This window comes from Suncus etruscus, chromosome 13 (genome assembly GCF_024139225.1).
Source record: "Suncus etruscus isolate mSunEtr1 chromosome 13, mSunEtr1.pri.cur, whole genome shotgun sequence".
NCBI lineage: Eukaryota > Metazoa > Chordata > Mammalia > Eulipotyphla > Soricidae > Suncus > Suncus etruscus.
This window is the reverse complement of record NC_064860.1, coordinates 23,727,501-23,751,966: the sequence shown is the minus strand read 5'-3', so window position 1 is coordinate 23,751,966 and position 24,466 is coordinate 23,727,501. Positions and strand designations below refer to the sequence as shown.

Sequence of the window (24,466 nt, the reverse complement as noted above, 5' to 3'; positions counted from 1 at the left end):
ACCCCCAACATATAGCCCCCAGCACTCTCTCCAGATAGTATCAACATTGACTTCAGATAGGAACCATTTACAACTGGGGAACCACTACTAAAATCTGAGGTTTGAGCATCTTTCAGTCTTTCTACATCTTTTAACCCTATGAATCTCTGCAGAATCATAGAATATGTACTTATAAAGCTGAGGGAAAAGTGGGATGGAGAGGGTTGTTGACCAAGTTTCCCTAGTTAGTGGCATGGTTTATCATTCTAACCTGTGTCATATTTTCCTGTCAATCTTTAACTCAACAAATAAAAAAACTTAGTTAAGAATTTGAGTTTAAGGACAAAGAAAATGTCCCTTCTTTTTCCCACTGGGGGCATGAATCAGAGGGAATGTCTGCAATCAAAATTTTGCCCTTGTCCTCCCTTTTCTTATTCTACTCTGCCCACCTCCCTAGGTCTCTGTCTCTTTCCCTTTCTCCCCTTCTCTAACTCTCCCAGTATCACTGATACCTGTGGATTCATTTTTTTCTTTTTTTTTATTGTGACTGAAGTTCATTTACATAGAATTATTTACAATACATAGTGACAATAAATGAAGGGCATTCCCACCACCAATGTTATCCCCCCCTCCACTCGTTCCCAGCATGTCTCCCACATCTCACTCCTTTACCCCCCAGAATCCTACTGCAAATGCTCGCTGACTTACATCTTGTTATAGGTTGGGTATCTATTCTGTTTGTTGTTCCACTCTGGTCATTTTTTTTTTTATTTATACTACATGTTCATATGACTGGTCCTGGTATCATTTCCCCCCCCTCAATTTATGAGGCTGAATGACTCAAATTATGCTATTCTGTTGGAGGTTAAAAGGTTAAGGAAAAGAGGAGAAAGAATTTGGAATCAACTACTAAAAAAAAAAAATCACCTAATATTACCCTTCCTCCTCAGAGCTGTATGGAAGGAATCTGCCGGGCAAGGAGATTCTTCATTTCTGAAGGGCTTATTTTTGAAATGCTTGCAAACATGCAGGTTGTCATGTAGACCTGGGAATTTACGACAGTCTCACGAAAGTTCAAGAGCACTTTTGAGGCACCGAGGAAAGTGGAGACGTGAGAGGGACTGAAGATCCATAAAAGGAAAACAAGGGTGACATTCTTAGGCAAAACACTTGTCCTAGACTCATCTTAGTAAGAGGCAGGGACTGAGGGTGTGGACCAGCTCTACTCACAGAAGTTTAGTTAGAACATGTTGACTCTCCCAGTAGTGAACCCTCCCAGTAGCTCAGAACCAATGTCAAAAATTGCTACATGACTTCACAGCCTGGTGGAAAATCAGTGGAGGCATTCTCCATTATAACTGCTTTTTTGCTCATTTACACATATAACTTGTTTGAGTCAATTTTAGTGACTTCCTTTGAACTCTCTCTGAAGAACCCGAGGGAAGACTTAGAGGATTCATGTCTGGCACAGATAAATTTATTTTTGAACTTGGTTCACATGTATTGGTGGCTTTCTGAGGCTATATCTATCTCCTGCCCAAACAAATGAGCAATTAGCAAAGACATCTAAGCAGAAAATGGGGGAAAGAATGGAGATGATTTGTTCACCTCCAGGGAAAGGTTAATTTGGTTAAAACTATCAGCCAAATATTTGGGATATAACCTAAATGTAATTAAAATTCCTGGATTAAATTATAAAATAGTGAAGCTTTGGGCAACTTTACTTCTAAAACATTCTCTCTGAAACACACACACACACACACACACACACACACGACAAAAATCCTTTTCATACTATGTCTCCCTGGAACTGCCACAGTCTTATAGGCAGTGCCAGCTTACTCGATGTATAGTTTCATGTTCACAAGTTCCCAAAGTACAGCATGGCATTTTACACTTACTAACTTGATCTCTAGGGCACAGTACATTTCCCTCACAAAAATGGGTGATAGCACTTCTGTCATGTATTAGTGCAGGAATAAGATACCAACCACTCTCCTGAAAGGAAGGAGATGGGGAGAAGAAAAGGGGGCCAGGGTTTGACTTTTATTAGCACTTACTAGTAGCCTCAGGCTGTCCCAGGAATGGTTAAATCTCTGAAAACCTCCATCTGTGATAGGAGGAGGGTTCCTAAAAGCATGTGTGCATCATTCATTTTTGTTTTTGTTTTTGGGCCATACCAGCAGTGTTTACGGATTTCTTCTGACTCTCTGCTCAGAAATTATTCCTGGCAGGCTCTGAGGATTATGGGATGCTGGGATAGAACATGGGTTGGCCACATGCAAGGCCAACGTTCTACCCAATGTGTTATCATTCTGGCCTCAATGTGTGGATATTTAAATGTTGTCTATGGTGTTTAGAGATGAGAGACTGAATCACATGCATGAGCATTTGTTAAGACATGGATTTAATAGCAAGCATTTTATAGATTTTTCCAAGCTAGGATTTCAACATTGACCATCCAAGTAAGGTGCATATGTGGTTCCTTTAGTTAGTATAGGGAGGCAAACATGATCCACTCCAAAACCTGAACATCTCTGTTTCACCAACATAATGGTCCCTGCTTATATTTTTCTAGGGGGGCGGCAACAAATATCATATCCTAACTTGTTGCTTAAAAATTCATTTCAAAGTTTTTTTTTTTTAGTTTATTTTTTGCGGGAGTGTGGGACTATATTCAATTGTGCTCAGGGTTTATTCTTGGCTCTGTTGTCAGGGATTACTCCTGCAAGTGTTCAAGGGACCATATGTAATGTCAAGAATCAAGGAAGCACTTTACTCTCTGTACTATCTCTCTGGCCCACTTATTATTTTTTTTCAGGAGGGCATTATTACAGGCTATCTTTGTTGCTCAGGGATTACTCTTAATTCTGTGTTTAGGGATCTTTCTTGGTAGTTTATGAGGTCTATATGAGGTGCCAATAATCCAACAAGGATTTAATATAAGGGATAGTCAATTTTTCAGTAAATTAATTTGGAGTCAAGTGAAAAATGATGTTTTTCTCCTAAAAAGATAAGAAAACAACTGTAGGAGGCAGACCAGAGTACTAGACTACATCCTCGGTATTTCAGGTTCATTGCAAATCCATAAACTTTTATCTGCCTTTAAAACATAATGGTTTGTAATTTATGGAAACCTTCACTACTTGGCTACTCTGCTATGGCCACAAATACCCATGGTTACTCAGAGATGGATGTAAGGGGACTCTTTTTGTAGCTGCTTGACATATGGGTGAAAACATCTTTGTTACTCCTAGAGACTCTGGCTAACCTGGTCCTCAAAAGACCTGCTTTGCTCACTGCTGCCTCTTGTCTCTGACTGCACCAGAGAGAGGCCTTGAGCCCCTGGAAGTTTATCTGTAATGGGAAACAAGTTCTGCAATTGTGCCCCATTAGCTGGCTAGTGGCCCAGTTCTGTAAGGAGGGGGCAGTGGTGTAATTATTTTCAGAAGCTATGCCAAGGGCAGGAAAGAGACTTCATGTGGGAGAATGCAGGAACCTGGTAGAGGGGGAGGCATGGGCAAGGAATGCTTGACAGCCTAGGGGCATCATCCAGGTGGTCTCTTTCTGGATATCTAAACAACAAAAGAGAAAAGGGAGATGGCTCCTGTCATGTAGCTATCCCTCTCAGAATAAATAAAACAGAAGAAATTTATTTCCCAATCTTATGTTGTCTTTCTCTTGATTCTTGATTCCAATCACCCAGTCCATGAAAACATCCTAGGGATTTTAATGAGATTTCATGCCTGTAATTAGAAAACAAATACACCCCAGTCCCCTAACACAGAGTAAATAAAGATAGCAAAAGTTCTAAATGCTACTTTTAAAGAAGTACTAACAATGTTTGCTGCTATCAATTCTCAAGGAAGGATTTTTAGGCAAAATTAGAAGGCAAAAATTAGAAGATAAAACATTTTATTTCACTAAAAATATTAATTTTTGTCTAATAATGACTGTGGGTTAGGTCCTCTCTTTGGAAGTAGGCATAGCTAATACTGAGAATGGCCCCATGATATCAAAAGTTTCCAGGGTGGAGGGCACAGGGATGGGCAGTCTTAAGTGGGGATACTAATAAAATGTTGACCTCAGTTATAGAGTCAGTACTGACTCATTCACCCAGTCATTCACCAATAATTGGTAGAAAGCTCTTCAGTTGCAGACGGAGTACTGGATATTGAGCACAAAATGAATTCAATAGGTTTGGCTTTCCAAGGCTTCCATCTAGGGATCAAATGGGATGGCAAATATCATGACAGTGGGAGGAGCACTGGGAGAGGAGATGAATGGACAGATATGAAGACTGATAAAGAACATTAACCCAGGCTGGGGCAGTTATCAATATTTCCTACAGGAAATAACATTTGCACTAAAACTGGAAGTATATAAGGACACAGGAAATAAAAAGTAAAGGTGGGGTGTTGTGGAAAATGCTATGAATAGAGGCACCAGACTAGTGAAGAGGGAGGTCAGAGCCTCAGCATGCAGCAGAGACCAGAAAAAATTCAGTAATGGAACCAGTCCTGCTGAGGGTCAAAGAGTAGGAAAATAAGCAGCAAAATTAGCATCCAGAACAGTTTGGGCAAAACAGTGCAGGGCAGGAGAAGAGACTGGGGAAGAAACAGGCACTCTACTGATAGACTGACGCACAAACCAGACTCCTGGGCAGCTTGCAAGAATGCATATTTGGATTTGGTGTTTATAAGAATGCCACATGCACAAATGGAGGTGTTTCATTTATCCTATCATTGGTGGAAGACACAGAGGCAACCACCCCAGACTGTTTTCATCACTGTGGAGTCCTGCCATTGGCCCTATTTCTCCTTCACTGATTCTGTCTCCTTCTCTTTGACTCTGGCTGTGATTTCAGCTCTTAACAGAGACCAAACTGACCCTAACCATGAGGCTCCTCAAATGTCTGAGACAGACCAACTTTCCTAGAACATGGGAATTCTGGGGTTTTAGAATGCGGAGTTCCTAAAATTGAAATAGCTAAAGGAGCACTTAGCCAGAGTGGCAAATGCAGGCTTTTTTCTTTTTTGATGCCTTTCTCTTAATTCTTTGGTGCTGAAAACATTTTGGATGCTGATGAGTGCTAGTGGACAACCAGACTAGCTACAAATGACCTCAGCAGCCAAGCACAACTCTGATGACCACAGGATCCCATGAGTGAGTTTTTCTGTTGAATCTGGGACACGTTTTCCTGGTAAAAGCACTTTCTGGATCTGGGACAAAGAGTACCTGGTTTGCTACATTCTTCAAAGAGCAGCATAAACAGACAAATTGGATAAGTCTGTTCTTGGACACGTTGCTGGTATCTAGGTGATTCCTGGAACTTCTGGAAGCCCAGATCTGCAGTGCATCTCTGCAGGGTGGCTCTGGAGTCCTGAGGGTGGGGTTTGGGGTAGGCAGTCAGCACACTGTGGTCCCAGGAAAGCTGCCAGGATTCAATTGGGCTTGGCATTTTCCCTCTTTCCAGCAACTCCCAGATCTTACTTGTTTTTACATAAAATAAAAATTGTAGCACATGGATTTGAACAAAAACAAGAGGCGTGATCTTAGTAAAAGGCACCACATCAATGGGGAAGCTAATTTGTGCAAAGCACATCTCCTCTCTTAATTCAAATCACAGAGCTTGGCTTCTTGAGTTTCAAGGGAATTGAGCTCTGTGGCCTGTAACTCACTTCAGGCGCTTGGGGGCAGGAGGAACAGTTTCTGGGAAACTTTGCATTCCTCCCCAGCCCTGGCCTGGGGGTCACAGGATCCTGCAGAGCCTACTAGCTGCTGCTCTAGAATTTTAAGAAGGTCTTGAGATGGGTTAGGGTAAACTTCAGAATTAGAAAGTTCAGAACTGCAATCTTGCCATCCAAACCAGAATTTACTTCTGGTTTCTCATGGCAAAATTTCTTATAGCAAAGAAGTTGAGGAGATCAAACTCCTGACTTGGGATAGGAGGATTTTGCTTACTTTCAGCTCTCAGGCTTAGTGCCTGCAGGCTATGATTCTACACGAGTTACACAGAGTTTGGAGTGTTCTTCGAGCAAGACCTTTACTATCGGCCCCCACGGTCATAATAGTGGTAGCATGAGGTCTGCAGCTTTGTTGAAAAACACGCTGATCTGAAATCTCCCATCCAGCCCCAAGTTCTTTAAGTGCTCATCAGACCTGGAGGAGTGTGAAGTACCTGTCCTTTCATCTCCTGAAAGATTGGGGGACCCAGTCTGGGAGAGATGACATAAAACAACAATGCAGAGGATATGCTGTGACCTTTATGTGGACCAGAGGACAGTGCAGGTGTCTCCAGCATCTTGGCAAAAAGACTGGAGATCTACTTCATCAATATCTTTGGAAACCACTTCTCATAAGACTGGCTCTCAGTTACTGGGTCAGAAGGATGGGATATTGGCTGAAGCCATACTCTTGTAAGGCTTCTCCCTCTTCAGAAACAGGTCCCTACCCCCTATTTTCTGTTCCCTCAAATATCCAGCCCAGATAGAGTGTTTGGTAGGCAGAGCAAATAGGAGAGTTAATGACATGGAGAGAACAAGAAACACACTCAAGGGTTCCCATGTTTGCCAGAGGACCATGGCTTTTCCCTAGTCCAAAGGATTCCCTAAACCACAGCAGAAACTGAAGTTTCTGGCAAAGACTGCACTGAGGAAAGACAAGACAACCAGAGTACCTGAGACAGTCCTCAGCATCCTTCTAAGTGGAGACCCAGAACTCACCTACACCTGGTGAAGCTCAGGGGTTACTCCTGGCTATGCACTCAGAAATTGCTCCTGGCTTGGGGGACCATATGGGACGCAGGAGAATCCAATCGTGGTCTATTTCTGGCTACCTGAGACCCAGAACTCTTAACAACTACATTAACTACCGCATTAACCACCTCTGAATGCACCAGGAAGCACTAACCCACTAAGGAAACTGAGTTCACCTCTGGGGTCAGCAAAGGCTCTCCCACAAAAGCAAGATGGTATGTTATGTGATCAGGTTCTTTCCCTCCTCCTCTGGCTTCTGTGACCCCAAGATGACCTATGAAATTTGATTTCCTGGCTCACATATTTAAACCGTTAGTCTCGGAGCTGAGTGGAGTGTATCACAATTCAAGAGGAAAATCCACAGGGGCGTCTGGAGCAATCTCTGGGGGCAGGAGCAGTTGACCCTGAACATAGGGTAGCCCCCTGACATTTCCTCACTCTTATGGGTCAGTGGGGAGTGTGGAATCAATCAGAGAGGAGGGCTAGGTTGTATGTGGGAGGTCCCATCCATGTGTGGGGTTTGCTGTGAATTAGATGAAGACCGTGTAGACATGTAGGATGGTGGGCTATGCTAGCCCATGCTGGGAAAGCCTTGTTTGGATTCAGCTTTTGTTCTCGCACCCTCGATGGCAAATCTGAAACATGTCAATTGGCCCCTCTATGTCAAGGGGCTGGATTCCAGACTTAGCTTCATCTCTACTCAGATAAATATTCTCTCTCACACACACACACATTCACTCATTCTCTCTCTATTTGTGAGAGAGAAAATTAGTAAGCAATATACCTATTCTTCCTTGTCCCAGATGTGAACCTGCAGTATTGCCCAGAAAAGGTTTTAGAGAAGTATGATGGAGCTTTTGAGTTGCACATATATGATTTCATGATGCAACCATAACACTTCCCTGGTCTGAAATGTGTACAAAACTAGCTCCAGTCAAATGTTTCAAGAGAATGAGAGTTCAAGATGACTAAAACATCCAAGACCAAATTACTCTGCTGCAAATGCTGGGTGACCTGAGACCCTACGGATGCTGCTGAGCTTGAAGTAGAGAGTGGGATGCCTATTGCTGGACAGTAGAGTCCCCTGTATGTAAGTTAGTGTCCAGAGAATTTGGCAAGTTGGCATTTTTAGTGATTATAACCAACTGACTGAATGTCATGTCCTAAAATACTGGGGTGATTGTTTGCTTCTAGAAGCATTTTTGTTTTGTTTTGTTTTGTTTTGTTTTTTTGATATTTTTGTTTTGTTTTGTTTGTTTTGTTTTTTGCCACACCCAGCTGTTTTCAGGGCTTAGACCTGGTTATAAATTTAGGGATTACTCCTAGTGGGTTTAGGGGATTATATTGGATGCTGGGGATCAAACTTTGGTCAGCTGCAGGCAAAGCCAGTGCCCTACTTACTGCACTGTTGTTCAACCCTCATGAAGATGCTTTGAAACAATAAGATAGCACATGTTTTAGGTGCTGTGGGTCATGTGGCTTCCAGAGCAGACACTTAACTCTGCCCTGCAAGCCCAAGTCTAACCACAGACAAGACCAAGAAGGTGGCTGTGTTCCAACTTTCTTTTTTAAGTGGGGATGGGGCAGGGCTAACTCTACTCTAGAATTTCATAAAGATGTCATTATCTCTGGGCTCCCTCTCCTGGTCCTACATACCATATTTCTGGTCTTCAATTGGGTGGAATCTTTATTCCAACAGCTAATCAGAGAAAGTACTTGTTTCTGCAGGAAACATCCAGGCAGATAGCTGCTTGGTTAGACACCTCACACCTGACACAGCTATCTACATGTTTACATTTATTTTAAAGATTTCTATATAAAATGGAGGGATTGCTTAAAGTGTAATATGATATCTGAGTTTCCTAAACAAACCACAGTTTTCGAGTCAGGCCATTCTGTTTTGGTGGGCAAGATGGAAAGGTGATATTTGTTGCTGTTGTTTAAAATAGGGTGGTTTCTGGCAGTGCATGAAGAGGGGTACTGGGGATACACATCTTAGGGTTTACCACTTCAGTTCTCTTTCCCTACCTCCAAAGATAACTTTACATTTTGTAAAAGAAACAGTTTCATTTTGCAAAAGAGCAACCAATCTATTAATGATCAGTTCTGCCTTTGGCTTTCCTGTAGGAGACATCCTGTAGTGGCCAAACTCACTACTGTTCTGATCACCTTTTAATCTCATGCATTCCTTATCCTCTCTCATCTGCCATGCTTAGAAATGGAGGCGAGCTCATCAGAAGCCCATAGAGGGTAAATTTGGCTCCCAAGCTCTGTTTGTTGGTACTCAATTCATTTTCAGTCACCTTTCACTGTGAGCAAGACTCCGGTGGGATGAGAAGAATCAATCCTGTATTTATGGTTGGTTTGGGAGAGAATTTCACAGATTTTTGGCTCAGCAGTGCAGTCAGAGTGGCCTTTCTGAGCTTCTGAAGCTACTTCTTCATATACAGAATGGTTTCATTATCAGTTTCCAAGCCCCAGAGTGACAGCTGGTCAAAGTTTCCACACCCTCTTGTCTACCCTGAGCTTTACTCATTTGCTCTCTTTGCAGAGCAGCTTTCTGTTTCTCTGTCTGTCTGTTTATTTTCACACAATGTACAGGAAACTGTCTCAGTATGTGATGTACATGCATACACAGGAGGTACGTATGGGAAAAGTCTTGAACCAGGAAGGCTGACAGCAGGAAAAGAGATGGAAGAGAAGGAAATCCTAGCTTAGGGAAGAGTAAATCAGTGTGTTTATTTGCTCTATTTTCTTTTGGAAAAAGGAGACCAGGTTTAAGCAAAGAGAGCAGACGTTTCTAGAAAGCAGTACAAGCTGAGCACAGTTGTGGTACTTAGCAGGGGGAAGCAACAGGGACCTCAGTGTGGGACCTTCCAAGATGGCAGTGTGGCACCACTTATATCATCTTCCTGCCAAGGCAGTTTTGAAATAAGCTTCCAATTCTCAGGTGTGGAAATAGACTTGACACTTTCTGGCAGACACTCTCCCTTGAGGCCCTGCCAAGAAGAGTCCCTTCCCTTTCAAGGTCCTTCTCAAATGAAAAACCTAACAGCTGTTTAGATGGAAGAAGTGATGGTATGGTGTTGGGCATAAGGGGTCAAAGTTGGGTTTGAGAGGTCTAGGCTTCCCTAGGCCTCCAGGCCTCCTACTTTCAGGGGCCATCAAAGGGAAAGAGAGGAACCCCCCCCCCCCCCGACTCCACCCCACCCCAGTTATACATGCCACCTACCTGCAAACATCATCATGTGCTGGAAGTTCCAGGGGATCTTCTGTCTACGGCCCAGATTCAGAAGGAAGGAGAGGGGGTAGATGTGGCAGGCCCTGGCCACAAAGATGGCCAACTGCAGACAGTAGGGAGAGTGCTAAGGAAAATGTGGCTGACATAACTCCTGGAGTCTAGGGGCTCTAACCATTATGTCCTTGGGCTGTTCTCTATTCTGACCCAGAAAACAGGGGCACACCTATCAATAAATATTACATTCAACTTGCTTTCAAAATTCATCTTTCCATGTCAAATCCTTTCTAGGAACAATAGAGAGTTTGGCCTTCCTTTGGATAGAAGCTTGATTTTAAATTGTTAACCTGTTGCCATTTTAATTACTAAACATTTTCTCATCACACTTAGGTGGCTGGTGATTGACTCTGAGCTCAGTTTTGCTGCAGATGGTATGGCAGAAAATGCTCAGTGGCTATGGTACCACCTTTTTAAGCAGAATTTTAGAAAGAATGGATCTACTTTTGCTCATGATTACTTCCTTACCTTCCATCAACATCTAAACTTTATATTGAGAAAGCTCCACTTACTTGTTTTTTCTCTTACTGGATTTAATTTTGAGAGGAATTGCCTGTCTACATGTACAATACAGATGCTGTCTTAAGAGGCATTCTAGCAAAATGGAAGCATTTGGGGTTAAAAGCTATACAAATATTGATGATCATCTCTTTCTTCCACTCTTATCTGACTTTGTTCCTCATAGCCATTCTATTAAGTTTATCCTTAAAGGGGATGAAAATATTTGAGAAAAGGGACATGAAAGGACTAGGTGTGGGATAAAAGTTTAACAGAATGTGGAATAAAAAGAAAAAAAGCAAAGCAAGGCCAAAGAGATAGTTTAGCAGGTAACATGCCTTGTATACAGCTGACCTGAGTGTAATTTGTCCTCAAGACTCACCAGAAATTATCACTTAGCTTTGCGAAGTATATTTTGAAAACTCAGGAAACAGCAACAACATCAACAAAAAATAGAGCATGTGCCCAGAAAGAATAGAGATAAGGTCTGAAAGGACTGGCTCACAATATGAAGCACACCACAAAGAGTAGTGGTACATTGGGGAAATACCTACACTAACAGCTATCATGACAATCTTAATGAGTGAGAGAAGTAGAATGCCTGTCTCAAATTCAGGCAAGTGTTGGGAAGGAGGGAGGGGGCATTGGTGATAGAATGCTGCACTGGTGAAGGGGAGTGTTGTGTTTATGACTAAAACCCAATATACATATACATATATGTCTGTCTGTCTGTATCTCTGTCTGTCTGTCTATCTATCTATCTATCTATCTATCTATCTATCTATCTATCTATCTATCTATCTATCTATCTATCTATCTATCTATCTATCTATCTATCTATCTATCATCTATCTATCGGAGCAAGCAGCTAGATAAAAGGTTCAGTGTAGGGTTGGCCCTCTTGGCTGTTCTGATTCTCTATAGCCCTGAGAAGCATCAGCCCAATTTTTGTTTTGTTTTGTTTTTTTGGGCCACACCCGGCGGTGCTCAGGGGTTACTCCTGCTATCTGCTCAGAAATAGCTCCTGGCAGGCATGGGGGACCATATGGGACACCGGGATTCGAACCAACCACCTTTGGTCCTGGATCGGCTGCTTGCAAGGCAAACGCCGCTATGCTATCTCTCCGGGCCTAGCCCAATTTTTTAAGTAGGAAGAAGGCAATAGCTATTTATTTATCCCTGGGGATATTCCTAGGTCTCAACACCCAAAGGACAAATCCTATTCCCAATATCAAAGACTAGAGTTAGACAAGATCTGTCTGTGCACTTGCATACAGCAGTGCCATGAGTGGAGACCCTGAGCATGAGTAATCCCTAGTATCACAGGGTCTGAGTAGCATCGCATCCTGAGGTCCTAGCATTAGCCACTAGCATGATTGGCTGGGAATGACTGGGAGTGAGTTCAGGATGCCCTGAGCATTGCTTTGTAGGCTCTCCACACTCTAAGAAAAGAATGAGAGCACGTCTATGAAGCTCATTTCATTGATCTTAACCTCATTATCCTGTTCTCAAAGTCCTCACTGGAAAAATTATTATTGTATCATATTATAATGAAAATATTTCTAAAGCTTAATAATCCTGGCTGTGTTCAGAGACACTTTAATGCAGATTAAATAGATTTCTCTGGAAAGAATGGCTTGAACAGTTCTACACAAATGATGCATACATTTTAAACATATTTTTTACATTTAAAAATGCAATTTTACTCCCGTCTTTATTTCCAAATGACATATCCTGAACCATAAGCATTTAATAACTCCTCCCAATTTCTAGGCTGCTATCTTCCCCTAACTAGAAATTACATCACAGCCTTGAATTTGAGTCTGGGAGTCAAGCAGAGGAAATAACTTTAACAACATCACAGGATAATCAGTAAAGCAACCAACCCCATATTCTGCATTTCAAAGGATACAAATGCTCCAAGGATAAAAATGGCGTTGAAGAGATGATTCTGGAATGTGAACAGTGCCAGGCCCATGTAACAGAAGATGACATTCTCAGCCAAGAAGTTCATAAATTCAAACAACTGAAAAACAAAACAGAATAAAACCATAAAAGACCATTAATTATGGCTCCAGAGTTGAGTACACTTGATGCCCTAGAGCTGGATCAGGGATTGCATGGTCCTCGTTGGTCTGGCGTTTGACCTGAAGCTGAGATGCTTGAGGGGCACAAGGTTTTGCCTTGTCCTATTCTTTCTTTTGGTGACAGATTCCTGATAACAGTTACACATCACCTCTCTCTCTTCTTACCTTCAAAGCTTCTGAACATAGCCCCTTTGCTAATATAAACCAGAATCCCCCTTTATTGAGTGATCTCCATTGCAATAAAATGTTCCATTACAAAACAGAAGCTATATGATTTGTTGAAGCTGCACTGTGTTAAGATTGCTCAACCCTGAGAAGGAGGGAGAGGGGTATTGGTGGTAGGAAAGCTGCACTGGTAAAGGAGAGTGTTCTGTTTGTGACTGAAACCCAACTACAATCATGCTTGTAATCATGGTGCTTAAATAAAGATTTTATATATATAAAAAAAAGATTGCCGAACTTATTACCCAGCAAGTCTAATGGAGTTCCCAGTCTTTGAAGAACTACACACACACACACACACACACACACACACACACACACACACACACACACACACACACACACACACACACACACACCTTAAGCTAAATTTCCTTCCACAGGCAGGCTGGAGAGGCAAGTCGGGAAAACTTTAACTTGAATAAGGATGAATGTTGATTATATTTTAACGTAAGAATGATCAGTGTATTTCAATCCCTAGACAATGAGACTCATTAAATTGACTGATGTAGTATATCCATTAAACATCTCTAGTTTCTAGCCAGTAAAAAGGAAACGATTAATCCCAAGGATCGGTTTATGCAGTAAGACTACAATAGATACATCAAGTTCCATCATAGGAAAGGAGTAATAACATGCTATGCTGAGGGATGTTCCCGAGAGTTATTCTTAGACCATTAACTAAACAATTTAAGTTGAGGATGAAAAATGTTTGCCAGCTTCCAGATAAGAAATATGATGTATCCAGGGGCTGCCACTGGGCCAACTCAGAAAAGAATTAGTTCAGTTGAGTGTTTTCATGTGGAAGTTTTGAAAACTTCCTTTGCAGCCTATCCACATCACTTCATAAGGCAAACTATAGGCATCGCTTGACTTTTGTTTTTCTGTTTCTTTTGTTTTGTTTTGAGTCACATCTGGAGGATTTATTCCTTACTCAGGGATAACTCCTGGTGGGGCTGGGGACCAATGGAGTACCAGGAATTGAACCTAGCTTGGCTACTGTAAGGCAATATCCTATCCACTCGAATATCTTTCAGGCTGCTTTCCTGACTTTTAAAAGGACCCATTATATATGTTTTTACATAATGTACTTACAGCCCCACAAATAATATAGAAAACCTGTTTTGCTGAATATTGACAGGAAAAAGAAAAACAAGATCTTGCTAAAAACATTATTTAAAATCAGCTATAGAAAGAGGATTAAAAGAGACAACATGAAGCTTTTTGGGACAAGAAGTTTGTCAACTACGATAGTATCATCAATTTCCCTGAGAGCACTTTTGTTCTACTGGCAAGCTGGTCTAGAAAGACATCGGCACCAAATAACCACAGAAAATTCACAAACTTTGTAAGGGAAACAGAATGGAGACAAGCACCATTTTCCTACCTCATTATGTCTCTATTTTTCAAAAAGTGATATTTGAGACACAGTGGCTTCCGAATCAATCTGCTCGGTGTACTATAGAGGGGTGGCTGAAATGACAGGAAGTTCTTTCTCACAGGGCCAGAGGCTGGGAAGGCCGAGACAACGGGAAAATGTGGGTGTTGGGAAGGCCTTATTTCCTGGAGATGTAAACAGCAGCTTCCTGTCCATGTCCTTTCAAGACCCAGAGAGGTCATCATCTCTCTTCTCTTCTTATTCTTTTCTCAAGGCCCCACTTGCTCAACTTGAATTATTGGAATGAGGGCTTCATTAGTGAATTTTTGAAGCGGGGGAGAAGTCTCCTTTGTCTCTTTTCCAGACCCAAGTGTATTTTACTCCACAGAGAACATTTTTTCCTGGCTAGAATCCACCAGCCTTTTATTTTGTGTGGAGGTGGCAGTGCTCAGGTTTTACTCTTGGCTCTGTGCTCAGAAATCATTACTAGAAGGAGTTGGGGGAATCATATGAGATGTTGGGGATTGAAGCTGGCCCAGCAGTATGCAAGGTAGTGACTTTTTTATTGCATAATCTCTGGCTCTAAAAATGGAACTTTTCTATCATGTATATGGAAATAATTGTAGGCTCGATCAGTGCTAGAGTTCGATAAAATGACACAAATCAAGTTGAAATATCTAATCTTGAAAACAATTATTGAACACCATGGATCCCCATGGAAAACAAAAGACAAACTCCTATTTCCCTTCCCATTGCAACACTGAAAGCTTTTCCATGCTTCTCCCTTTTCTCCCATCATCTCCCTTTCTGATGAGGAATACTAGAGTTGGTGGCAGTGATGAACAAGCATAATGTTGGTCTTTCTTACTCTCTGAACACCAACAAAAAAGCAGGCAGAAGCCCTTTTGTATAAAACATATATTGAGTCAAAGTGAATTTCAGTTTTGTTGTGTTTAAACGGTGCAAGATTGTAGAAAACGTTGTATCATTTTTAGTGATCAAAACTCCACCTCAGATCAAAAAGGAACTAAGTGATGTCTGGCTCAAAAGTCCCAGGATCAAATTTGCTGTAGGAGATTAATTAGAATCATAAGGATGTAACTTCTCGCTGAGTCGCCAACAATGAGCACAAGATGACAGTGACCTGGGACTCTATTTTCTTATTCTTCTGGCTTTCTTTCAGTGGAGAAGTGGAGGTTCAGGAGCAGGATCAGTCTTGGTCTCAAAATTGTTGCAAAGTCCTCATTGTATTTTTTTCTTTTTTTTTTACTACAAATGTGTCCTACCCTTTCTGAAGTAAATAATTGACTTGTTGAAGGCCTATATGTAAAGTTTATCAGTCCATAGTCTACTGTGGATCATTCACCAGTTGCCTTAGCACAGGAAATGAGGAGGGGCCTCATGGTGAAATTAGTATGTTCAGTAAAAAGAGGTTGGGGCCAGAGTAATAGTGTAATAGACACATTACTGGGTGCCACACCAAATAAATAAGTAAATTAAAAGTTTCATTTTTTTTCAGGTAGGCCCATTTTGGTCTATGGTTATTCTAATGATCAACCAATACCACATTTTTATAAACTGGGATAGATCCATAATAGATTGTAATATTTCAAAGATATGGACTTGTTTTTCTTTTCTTTCTTTCTTTCTCTTTCTTTCTTCTTTCTTTCTTTCTTTCTTTCTTTCTTTCTTTCTTTCTTTCTTTCTTTCTTTCTTTCTTTCTTTCTTTCTTTCTCTCTCTCTTTCTTTCTCTCTCTCTTTCTTTCTTTCTTTCTTTCTTTCTTTCTTTCTTTCTTTCTTTCTTTCTTTCTTTCTTTCTTTCTTTCTTTCTTTCTTTCTTTCTTTCTTTCTTTCTTTCTTCTTCTTTCTTTCTCTTTCTTTCTTTCTTTCTTTCTTTCTTCCTTTCTCCCTCCATCCCTCCCTCCCTCCCTCTTCCTTCCTTCCTTCCTTCCTTCCTTCCTTCCTTCCTTCCTTCCTTCCTTCCTTCCTTCCTTCCTTCCTACCTTCCTTCCTTCCTTCCTTCCTTCCTTCCTTCCTTCCTTCCTTCCTTCCTTCCTTCCTTCCTTCCTTCCTTCCTTCCTTCCTTCCTTCCTTCCTTCCTTCCTTCCTTCTCTCTCTCTCTCTCTCCCTCTCTCTCTCCCTCTCTCTCTCTCCCTCTCTCTCTCCCTCTCTCTCCCTCTCTCTCTCTCTCTCTCTCTCTCTCTCTCTCTCTCTCTCTTGTTTTTTTAGGTCACACCCTAAATGCTCAGAGGTCACTCCTGGCTCTAAACTCAGAAATTGCTCCTGGCAGGCTCAGGGGACCATATGGGATGCGAACCACCGACCTTCTGCATGAAAGGCAAATGCCTTACCTCCATGCTATCTCTCCAGCCCCATTGTTTTTCAATAAAAATGTTTTTCAATATTTTTATACCTGTGAGCCAGCAGCTCTTCTGTATAACTGATCATTGATTATCAGCTAGAATCAAGTGGATAGACTAGTTGTTTCAGACTTTCTATATCTATACCAGTAGATAGACACCAGTCCGGTCTATAAACTAGGAGATGAAGAACCCTACACTCCATCTTCTTCAGAATTTTTCTAGTAATTTCTACACCTTTACGAAAAGTTTGATAGCCTTTTTTTCTACCCAGAAAGTGTAAAGATTTCATATTCATATTTGGGATTAAAGAGTTATAAGAGCTTCCAAGAAATCTTGTCTTTCTTGGCCCTAGTTATATCACTACAACTCACTGTAATCCCCATTAATTTTCTAACATTGCAAATCGGCTTTTCTCATTCTTTGATATTATGTGAAGGGAACTAGACAATATGCCTCCTCTGGGGTCTTTTATTTAGCACTGTGTGTTAGATTCTTTATGTTCTATGTAGAAGATAACCATTTTCAGTGGCCAGAGCAGTGGCACAAGTGCATGTACTAGCCTAGAATGGACCGCGGTTTGACTCCCTGGCATCTATATGGTCCCCCAAGCCAGGAGCAATTTCTGAGCACATAGCCATTAGTAACCCCTGAGCATCACCAGGTGTGGCCAAAGAATAAAACAAAATGAAAAAAAAAGAAGATAACCATTTTCATTTTTTGATCATAACACAACTTGTTTATTCTACTATAGGTCAACAACATCGGGCTGTCCCAGTTGGAAGCTAGGATGCATTTTCTTCTAGAAACATGTTATGAATTTTATACAATTTCTTTTGGGTAATAGGGCCAAGAATTTTTCAACAGTAGTGATATCTATTTTTATTTCTATCAGCATTTTCTAGTTGAGTCACATTATTTCCAACAATTGGTTTTGTGACTTTTTCAAGCTCACTTTGTTGCATCTCTTTACGATGCATTTTAAAATAGGAATAAATTTGCCCATTTCTACAGTAATTACCAGCATTTTAGTTAGAATTACCTAAAAGTTAAAGATTAATTTGGACAGCAGACACATCTCCACAGTATAAGAATTTTAAATTAATTAATATCAAATATTTGTCTTTGGTAACATTTGCTACCAAATATTTGACTTGGAGAAATTGCTGCTATCTGTTTAAAAAGCATGTTGCTAAAGTTCATTTTACAATTGTTTAATTGCTGTATACATATAAAACTGATTCTTTAATTTTGAATTCTGAGAAATATCAAATTGATCTGACGAGTTTCAGTCTTATGATATATTTTTTCAGATTTTCATAATCCTGATATTTACAAGTATAATTTTCTTTTTATTTCCAGTGATTATATATTTTTCATTTTTTCTTGTCTCATTAGACTCTCTATGCAGAGTAAATGTGGGATGTAACATTTTTGTCTTATTCCTAAATTCAAAGGAGAAATTTTTCGATATTTAACTACAAAACTTATAGCAACATTCTAACACAATAAATAAATTCTCTTCTATATGTACTAGAAATAGATTCTTTAAGAAAACAAGAATACGTGGGCTGGAGTGAATAGCACAGCAGGTAGGGCATTTGCCTTGCATGTGGTAGACCCAGGTTCAATTCCCAGCATCCTATTGTGTTCCACCAAGCCTACTAAGAGTAATTTCTGGGTGCAGAGCCAGGAGTAATTCCTAAGTGCTTCTGGATGTGGCCCCTCAAACAAAAACAAAACAAGAATATGTTAAATTTTATCTAATCTTTTTTTTTTCTTCAGATACTATAACAATCATATATTCTTTTAGTCTTTTCATGGAAAATTCTCTCTTAAAAAAAAAAACTCAATATTGGGATAATACCCTAGGCAAAACAGTGTAGGTATGTTATAATATAATTGAACAATGCATTAAAATGAATAATATACCCAGGGAAAATAGGAAATGGGTAAGCAAAAATAAAAGGATAGGAAAAAAAAACAGTTTGGGGTCTTTTAAATGTAGTGGGAAAGCAGACAAGAATAGAATAGGAAATTGTCATGACTTTTTCTGTACTTTAAAGATGCCTACTGCTTGACTTTGTGAATCACTGCAGCCTCTGCTCTTCATGTACCTATTAACATTTGTTGTGCTTACTGTCAACTCAAACATTGACGTGTTTTGGGAGCCAGGGCTTGTGCGATATAGTACTGAATAAATGGGCAACCTGTGATCTCACTCCTGGCTACTCAAGTGACCCTAAAGCTTAGGCAGCCCTCGCAAGTCTTTTTGTCTCCTTATGTGTGTGTTTGTTTCATTCTCTGCTACTGAACCTCAATGTTTACAAGTCAAAGGTACCAGTCTGACTTTTTTTCCTAGACACTTTTATTGCTATTCATTAGAATAAATCACTTCCAAAAGCTAAAAACCCTCAAATTACTGCAAGAAACCCTACTCTATCAGTGTGTGTGTGTGTGTGTGTGTGTGTGTGTGTGTGTGTGTGTGTGTGTTGGGTCACGCCCATAAATGTTCAGGGATTATTCCTGGCTCAAGTCTTAGGAATTACTTCTGGAGGTGCTTGGGAACCATACAGGATGCTGAGGATTAATTAAACCTGAGTCAGCTCCACGCAAGGCAAGCACTCTACCTGATGCATTATCGCTCTATTTCACTGTTTTTCATTTTTTATGTTGCTAGATTAAATCTTAAAATACTGGTTTAGAATTCTCTTTTTTTGTAGTTTATTTATTCTTTTTACTAGCCTGAATTGTAAAAGTACTGAATTTTCACACACTGTTTTATTAGAGCTTTCTTTGTGGCAACATTTTAAACTATACAATGCAGCTATTGTAAAAGAGGGTTAGTTGAATTTATATGTATTTCTTTATTCATTCAATAAGTTTTGTTCCATCTGGATCTTTGTATCCACTGTAATATAGTCATTCATAACATCTTCAATATCTTGAAGTATATAGTTTTGTGATCACCCTAACATAGGTAAATTTTTCTTTTCTTTCTAATAAATCTTGTTTGGAGGTCATAAGTTATATGTGTTTCCAAGAATCAACTTACTTTTTTTTGATTTTCTGTTTTACACTTTTCCTCCCTGTTCAATTAATTCATCTATCAAGGTAATGTTGTTTATAACAATGCGTGCATTTCTGATCTACAAAGTTATAATCTGTCAAGCAAGATAGTTTAAATTTTTTTTCTTTTCTCTCTTTTTTTTTAACTTTCTGGGTCACACCTGGCTATATTCAGGCATTACTCCTAACTCTGCACTCAGGGATCACTCCTGATAGTACTTGGTGGGGGGGGGGGTACCATATGAGGTTCTGGGTATAGAACTTATGTTGGATAAATGCAAGGCATTGACCTATTTGTCCTACTACTACTCAGGCTCTCAATTTGTTTTTATTTAGTCTTGGTTCTTTCAATTCTGAATGCTATTGCTGCTTGATATTTCTTTTGAATGGCTGCTTTTCTCTATTTTATCTTGATTTTCCATTTGCATCCTAAAGAAGATCTGTTTTAACATGAGGGCTATTGATGATTCTTTTTTTTTTTCCCCCAGGTAAGTATTTTTGCTAATTTCTCATTCAGAAATTATTAGGACAGATTTCAGAAGTAGGCAATTGGGAAAATGTGATTAACAGTAATTTCCTAACTCACTTCTCACATTAAAATACATTCCAGAATAATCAAGTTAAGTAGAAAAACAAAAAAAATAATTATTCATGTATTAAAAAACAATTTTAGTCTATAATTTTTGGATCAGAAAGTTTTATAAAAATTACTTGTATTAGTAAATACTTGAAAACAAATTCCACAATGAAAGAAATAATAAATAAATGATAATGCATTCATATTATAAAACACATTTTATGGAGATCATACAATTTGATACATACATATTCAAGGTATGTTGTTAAATATTAAAAAGTTGTAAGAAATAAAGGATGCTTGTCTATGTCAGAAACAATGCACATACATTAATATATATATATATACATATGCACTTGCATTTCACTATATGTACAATGCATTAGTTCTTTTACTATGAAATTGTGATAGTTTAAAATTAGAAATTAGAAAAATCATTTCTGAATAGAACAAAATGAAAATTTCCATGTTTTTTTTCCATTAGCCTTACCTACATGTAATTCTTCATATTTTATTTCAGCAAGTCACCAAGCATTCTTATCTACCTTGACTTATATTCCTATATTTCTTTAAAATTATTTTTAGTGTGCAAAACAATACTAAATCATCTCGCTTTTTCTTGGAACAGTTATTTTCAGTGAGCTTCCATCATAAGTCCAGAGACAAATTATATACTGTACATAATGCATAGTGCACAATGTGTATTTTAATGCCTATTATAAATTGAGCCATATCTTAATATAACTTACTTGGATTGGCCATAGGCTTCTTTCCATAAAATTTCTATTGAACAGTTTTCAATGGTAAAACAGTATCTCATTGTACATTCCTACCAGAATTTATTTCACTGAGCCCCTTTCATTATTTGGTTATTTCTAGATTTTTGTTCTCTTAGAAAATACTGTTTTGAGCACTTTTATACACAGATATCTCCAAAAGTGAATGATTGCTCTCTAGGTAAAATTTCTCAATGTGGGCAACTTACTTTTCTCCAAGGCATATATTGATTTTCTGTTTCAACATGCTACCTGCCTGCCCTTCAGAGAAGTTCATTTGCATCACTAATAATGACACAGTGTCTTCTCTTTTCCTTACTCTCTTGCCAAAGTTAGTTTTCTTTTTTTTAATCAATGGTAGAGAAATTCTGACAATCTGAAAGACTCAGTTCTCTGAGATCATAGATGGTTGCTAGCATTTTAGAAAAGGTCCCCTTCATTGCAATGTAGCAACACTGATGAGCATCCTTTTGTCTATTTATATCATGCAGCAACATTCCTTTGGAATGAACAGGCTTCATAATAATTTCCTTCTTGGGGCACTTAATGAAAATGTGTGGGTGTATTCAGTATTCACTTTTGTCTTACATACATAAGTCTCCAGAAATATTTCAGAAGGAGATTCTATACAATAAGGGCACATTGATTGATATAGAAGCACTTTTGACAGTCAGAAATTCCTAAAGTGTGACCCAGAATAGTTACTCATGGGGCAGACAATTTTGTCTATAGGGACAAAAAAGACAAAATCTCGCTCCCAACAAATAACAGAAGCAGCAACAACAACAATAATAACAAAATCTCAAACTAGTTAATTCAGTGTCAATACTAATAACCCCAAATCCTTCCTCCCCCACTCTGGGCCAATAAAAAATCACTTGACTCAACATTTTATTTATCCTGTACAGTAAACAACATTTGTTTTGATTCCATTAATTCCAAGTTTGTTAACCTTTGGAGAGGCCCCAGGTTAAAAGTAATCTTTGCTTAGGAAAGCTTTTTTTTTTTTTTTTCTTTCAGGAAAACAACTGCACAGTACAAAGAATACAGGAAAATATTTAAACACTATGAAGGAACAATCTGTGTTTAAAAACTCTGAAAGTTTGCTACCAAAAAAAACCTCTGAAAATTTATGATAACCATTTGCATGTTATGAAGCAACTTAAATAACCAGTACACTATATTCTATACAGATCTAATAAATGCATTGGTTTTTCAACACTGAAGAAGCAGAACTCCTAGAACCACAAAGAAAGACTCCATCATAAGCTCCATTCCTTGAGCTGCACAGTCACCAAGATCTCTAGATACAGAGGTCAGATTTTACCATCCAAAACGAAGCAGAAGTCTTCCATACACAACAAAAGCACCGAGGGGAGAGTAAATGATCATGCAAGGAGTCTACAGTTAATCCCACGACAGTATATACTTCAGGGGTGGAGAAACCCTGTAACTCCTAGGCCAAGGGAATTCCCTCTATAATATCCCCAATACTTAATGTGCCTATGCAGGGGGAAAAAGAAAAAACTCCCCAGAAAATAATCATCTTTCCACACATTTATTTATTGATTAATCGATTTTTTGATGTCTTTATTTTGGTGTAGATAATGAAGTCGATATCTCCAATTTTATTTTATTTCATTTTATTTTATTTTATCTTATCTTTCTTCTTTTTTTTTTTTTTTTGCTCTCTGGCATGATTTGATTTCAGAACCGAGACTATTGTGTGGTGCTTGTCTTTATTGCTGTAGTGCTCACTGGATATTTAATTTGATATTTCTTTCTGTATTGTTGTGGTGTTTCAATTACCTTTTTTATGTCCTCTCTCAAACTGAAGTTGAAAGCCTTTAGAAGGTTTCCGCCCATTTTCAAAGTATTTGACTTCTTTTTTTTTAATTTATTTATTTTTTATTTTTTCTTATTTTGTACCCCATTCTATTGCTTTTCTTTCCTTCAAACAAAACCACATAACTCGATTTATCTAGCTCTGCTTCTTTAAATAGAAGGGGAAACAAGGGAGGGTACCAGGACCAACAGATATATGACCACTAATAGTAAGCTAGACAAAGAGGGGACCACCTATTCTAGCAGCCTGGGGGGTGATGGTGGGGTTTATGGGTTGCAGAAAGGGAACTGGGATGGGGGAGGACAAATTTGGTGATGGGTATTTCCCTGATTCAATGTTAATATATACCTAAAATTCTACTGTGAAAGATATGTAAGCAATAAAAATTAAAAAAAAGAGAAATGCATTGGTTTTTAAGTCTAATTTTTTTAACTATATTTAAACTAGAAAGTAAATATAAAAAATGCATCAAGTTATAAATGTGTTAATCATTAATTCTGATGGATTTTTTTGGATTCTTTTTCTCCTCTTAGAAAAATAATGAAACTTCATCATGTTAATATGGCTCATGAAGTGAACTAATATAGTTCACGATTGCTTGATAAATTATCCTAACTAAAACCACATGATCTCCTAGTGACTTTTGTTTGTCTTGGTTGGACTCAATTTATTACTTGCAAAGTGCTGCTTTGGAATTTATTTTAATTGAATCTACATAACTGTAATAAAAATAAAATTCAAGGAAGATGTAAACATGTTTTTGCTGTTTTCTTCACAAATTTGTTATGGGCTAATTTGGGGGAGTTTGTTTTTAAAATTTACCCTTATTCCTAACTGGGAGTTTTCTTTAGAGAATTCCTTAGATTTTAATTTATGCCCTATTGAGTATATGAATATTATGAACAAACTGAATTTTTATTCTTGCACTATATTTTCAAACATTACAATATATTTTGTATTATGAATGCTGGTTCCTGAAATTCTAATATTTGCTAACAACCAAGTACTTGAGAATCTGTTCAAGTGTATCTGGTCATCCCTATGAGCTAAAGGGATAAATTGTACTACATACCTACAATCTTGACAACCTTATCTCAAGGCCCTATTATCTGTCCAGGTCATGGTTCTTAGCAAGAAGTCTTTGCAATAAAGTTGAAGTTTCATAGTTCCAAAGAGATGCACATGTAATCCCAGGGGATCTTTCTAGATTTAGAATACAGGAAATGTTATCAGTGTTGACTACTTTTAAAATCAGAATAATAAAAATGGGATTCAGTTTTAGGATTTAAGTTGTGGTAGGAATGGGCTAGAGATTTTCACCTACTTACCTGATTTAATAGTTCTTGCTTGTCAAAAAATTTGCAGATTAGTAATATTTCTAATTTATAGTTAGCATGATTAATGTACTTGTCCAAGCACAGTACAGAGAAGAGGCTTATTCTGAGTTTTGTCCAATCCTTTTAACTATTGTTAGTGTAGTAGGTAATCCTTCTATTATAATATTAATGCTGGAGGCAATAAGATCGTTGTCAACGACAGTATTAGCAATTATTTATGATACTTTAGAGTTTGTAAAGTTAAATTTCATACATACATACTTACACACATATATATATACACA

At 38.7% G+C, this 24,466-nt stretch overlaps 1 protein-coding gene across 1 annotated transcript in view; it reads right to left on the bottom strand.

The window, feature by feature from the left end:
* The window catches only part of SLC9A9 (solute carrier family 9 member A9), a 564,963-nt gene that overhangs the window by 235,718 nt on the left and 304,779 nt on the right, over window positions 1-24,466 (bottom strand). Inside the window, exons 10-11 of the mRNA XM_049785894.1 lie at window positions 12,443-12,556; window positions 9,970-10,081 (exon numbers count right to left, since the gene is read on the bottom strand). Coding sequence (XP_049641851.1) covers window positions 9,970-10,081; window positions 12,443-12,556 — 226 coding nt within the window. The remainder of the gene's footprint in view (window positions 1-9,969; window positions 10,082-12,442; window positions 12,557-24,466) is intronic.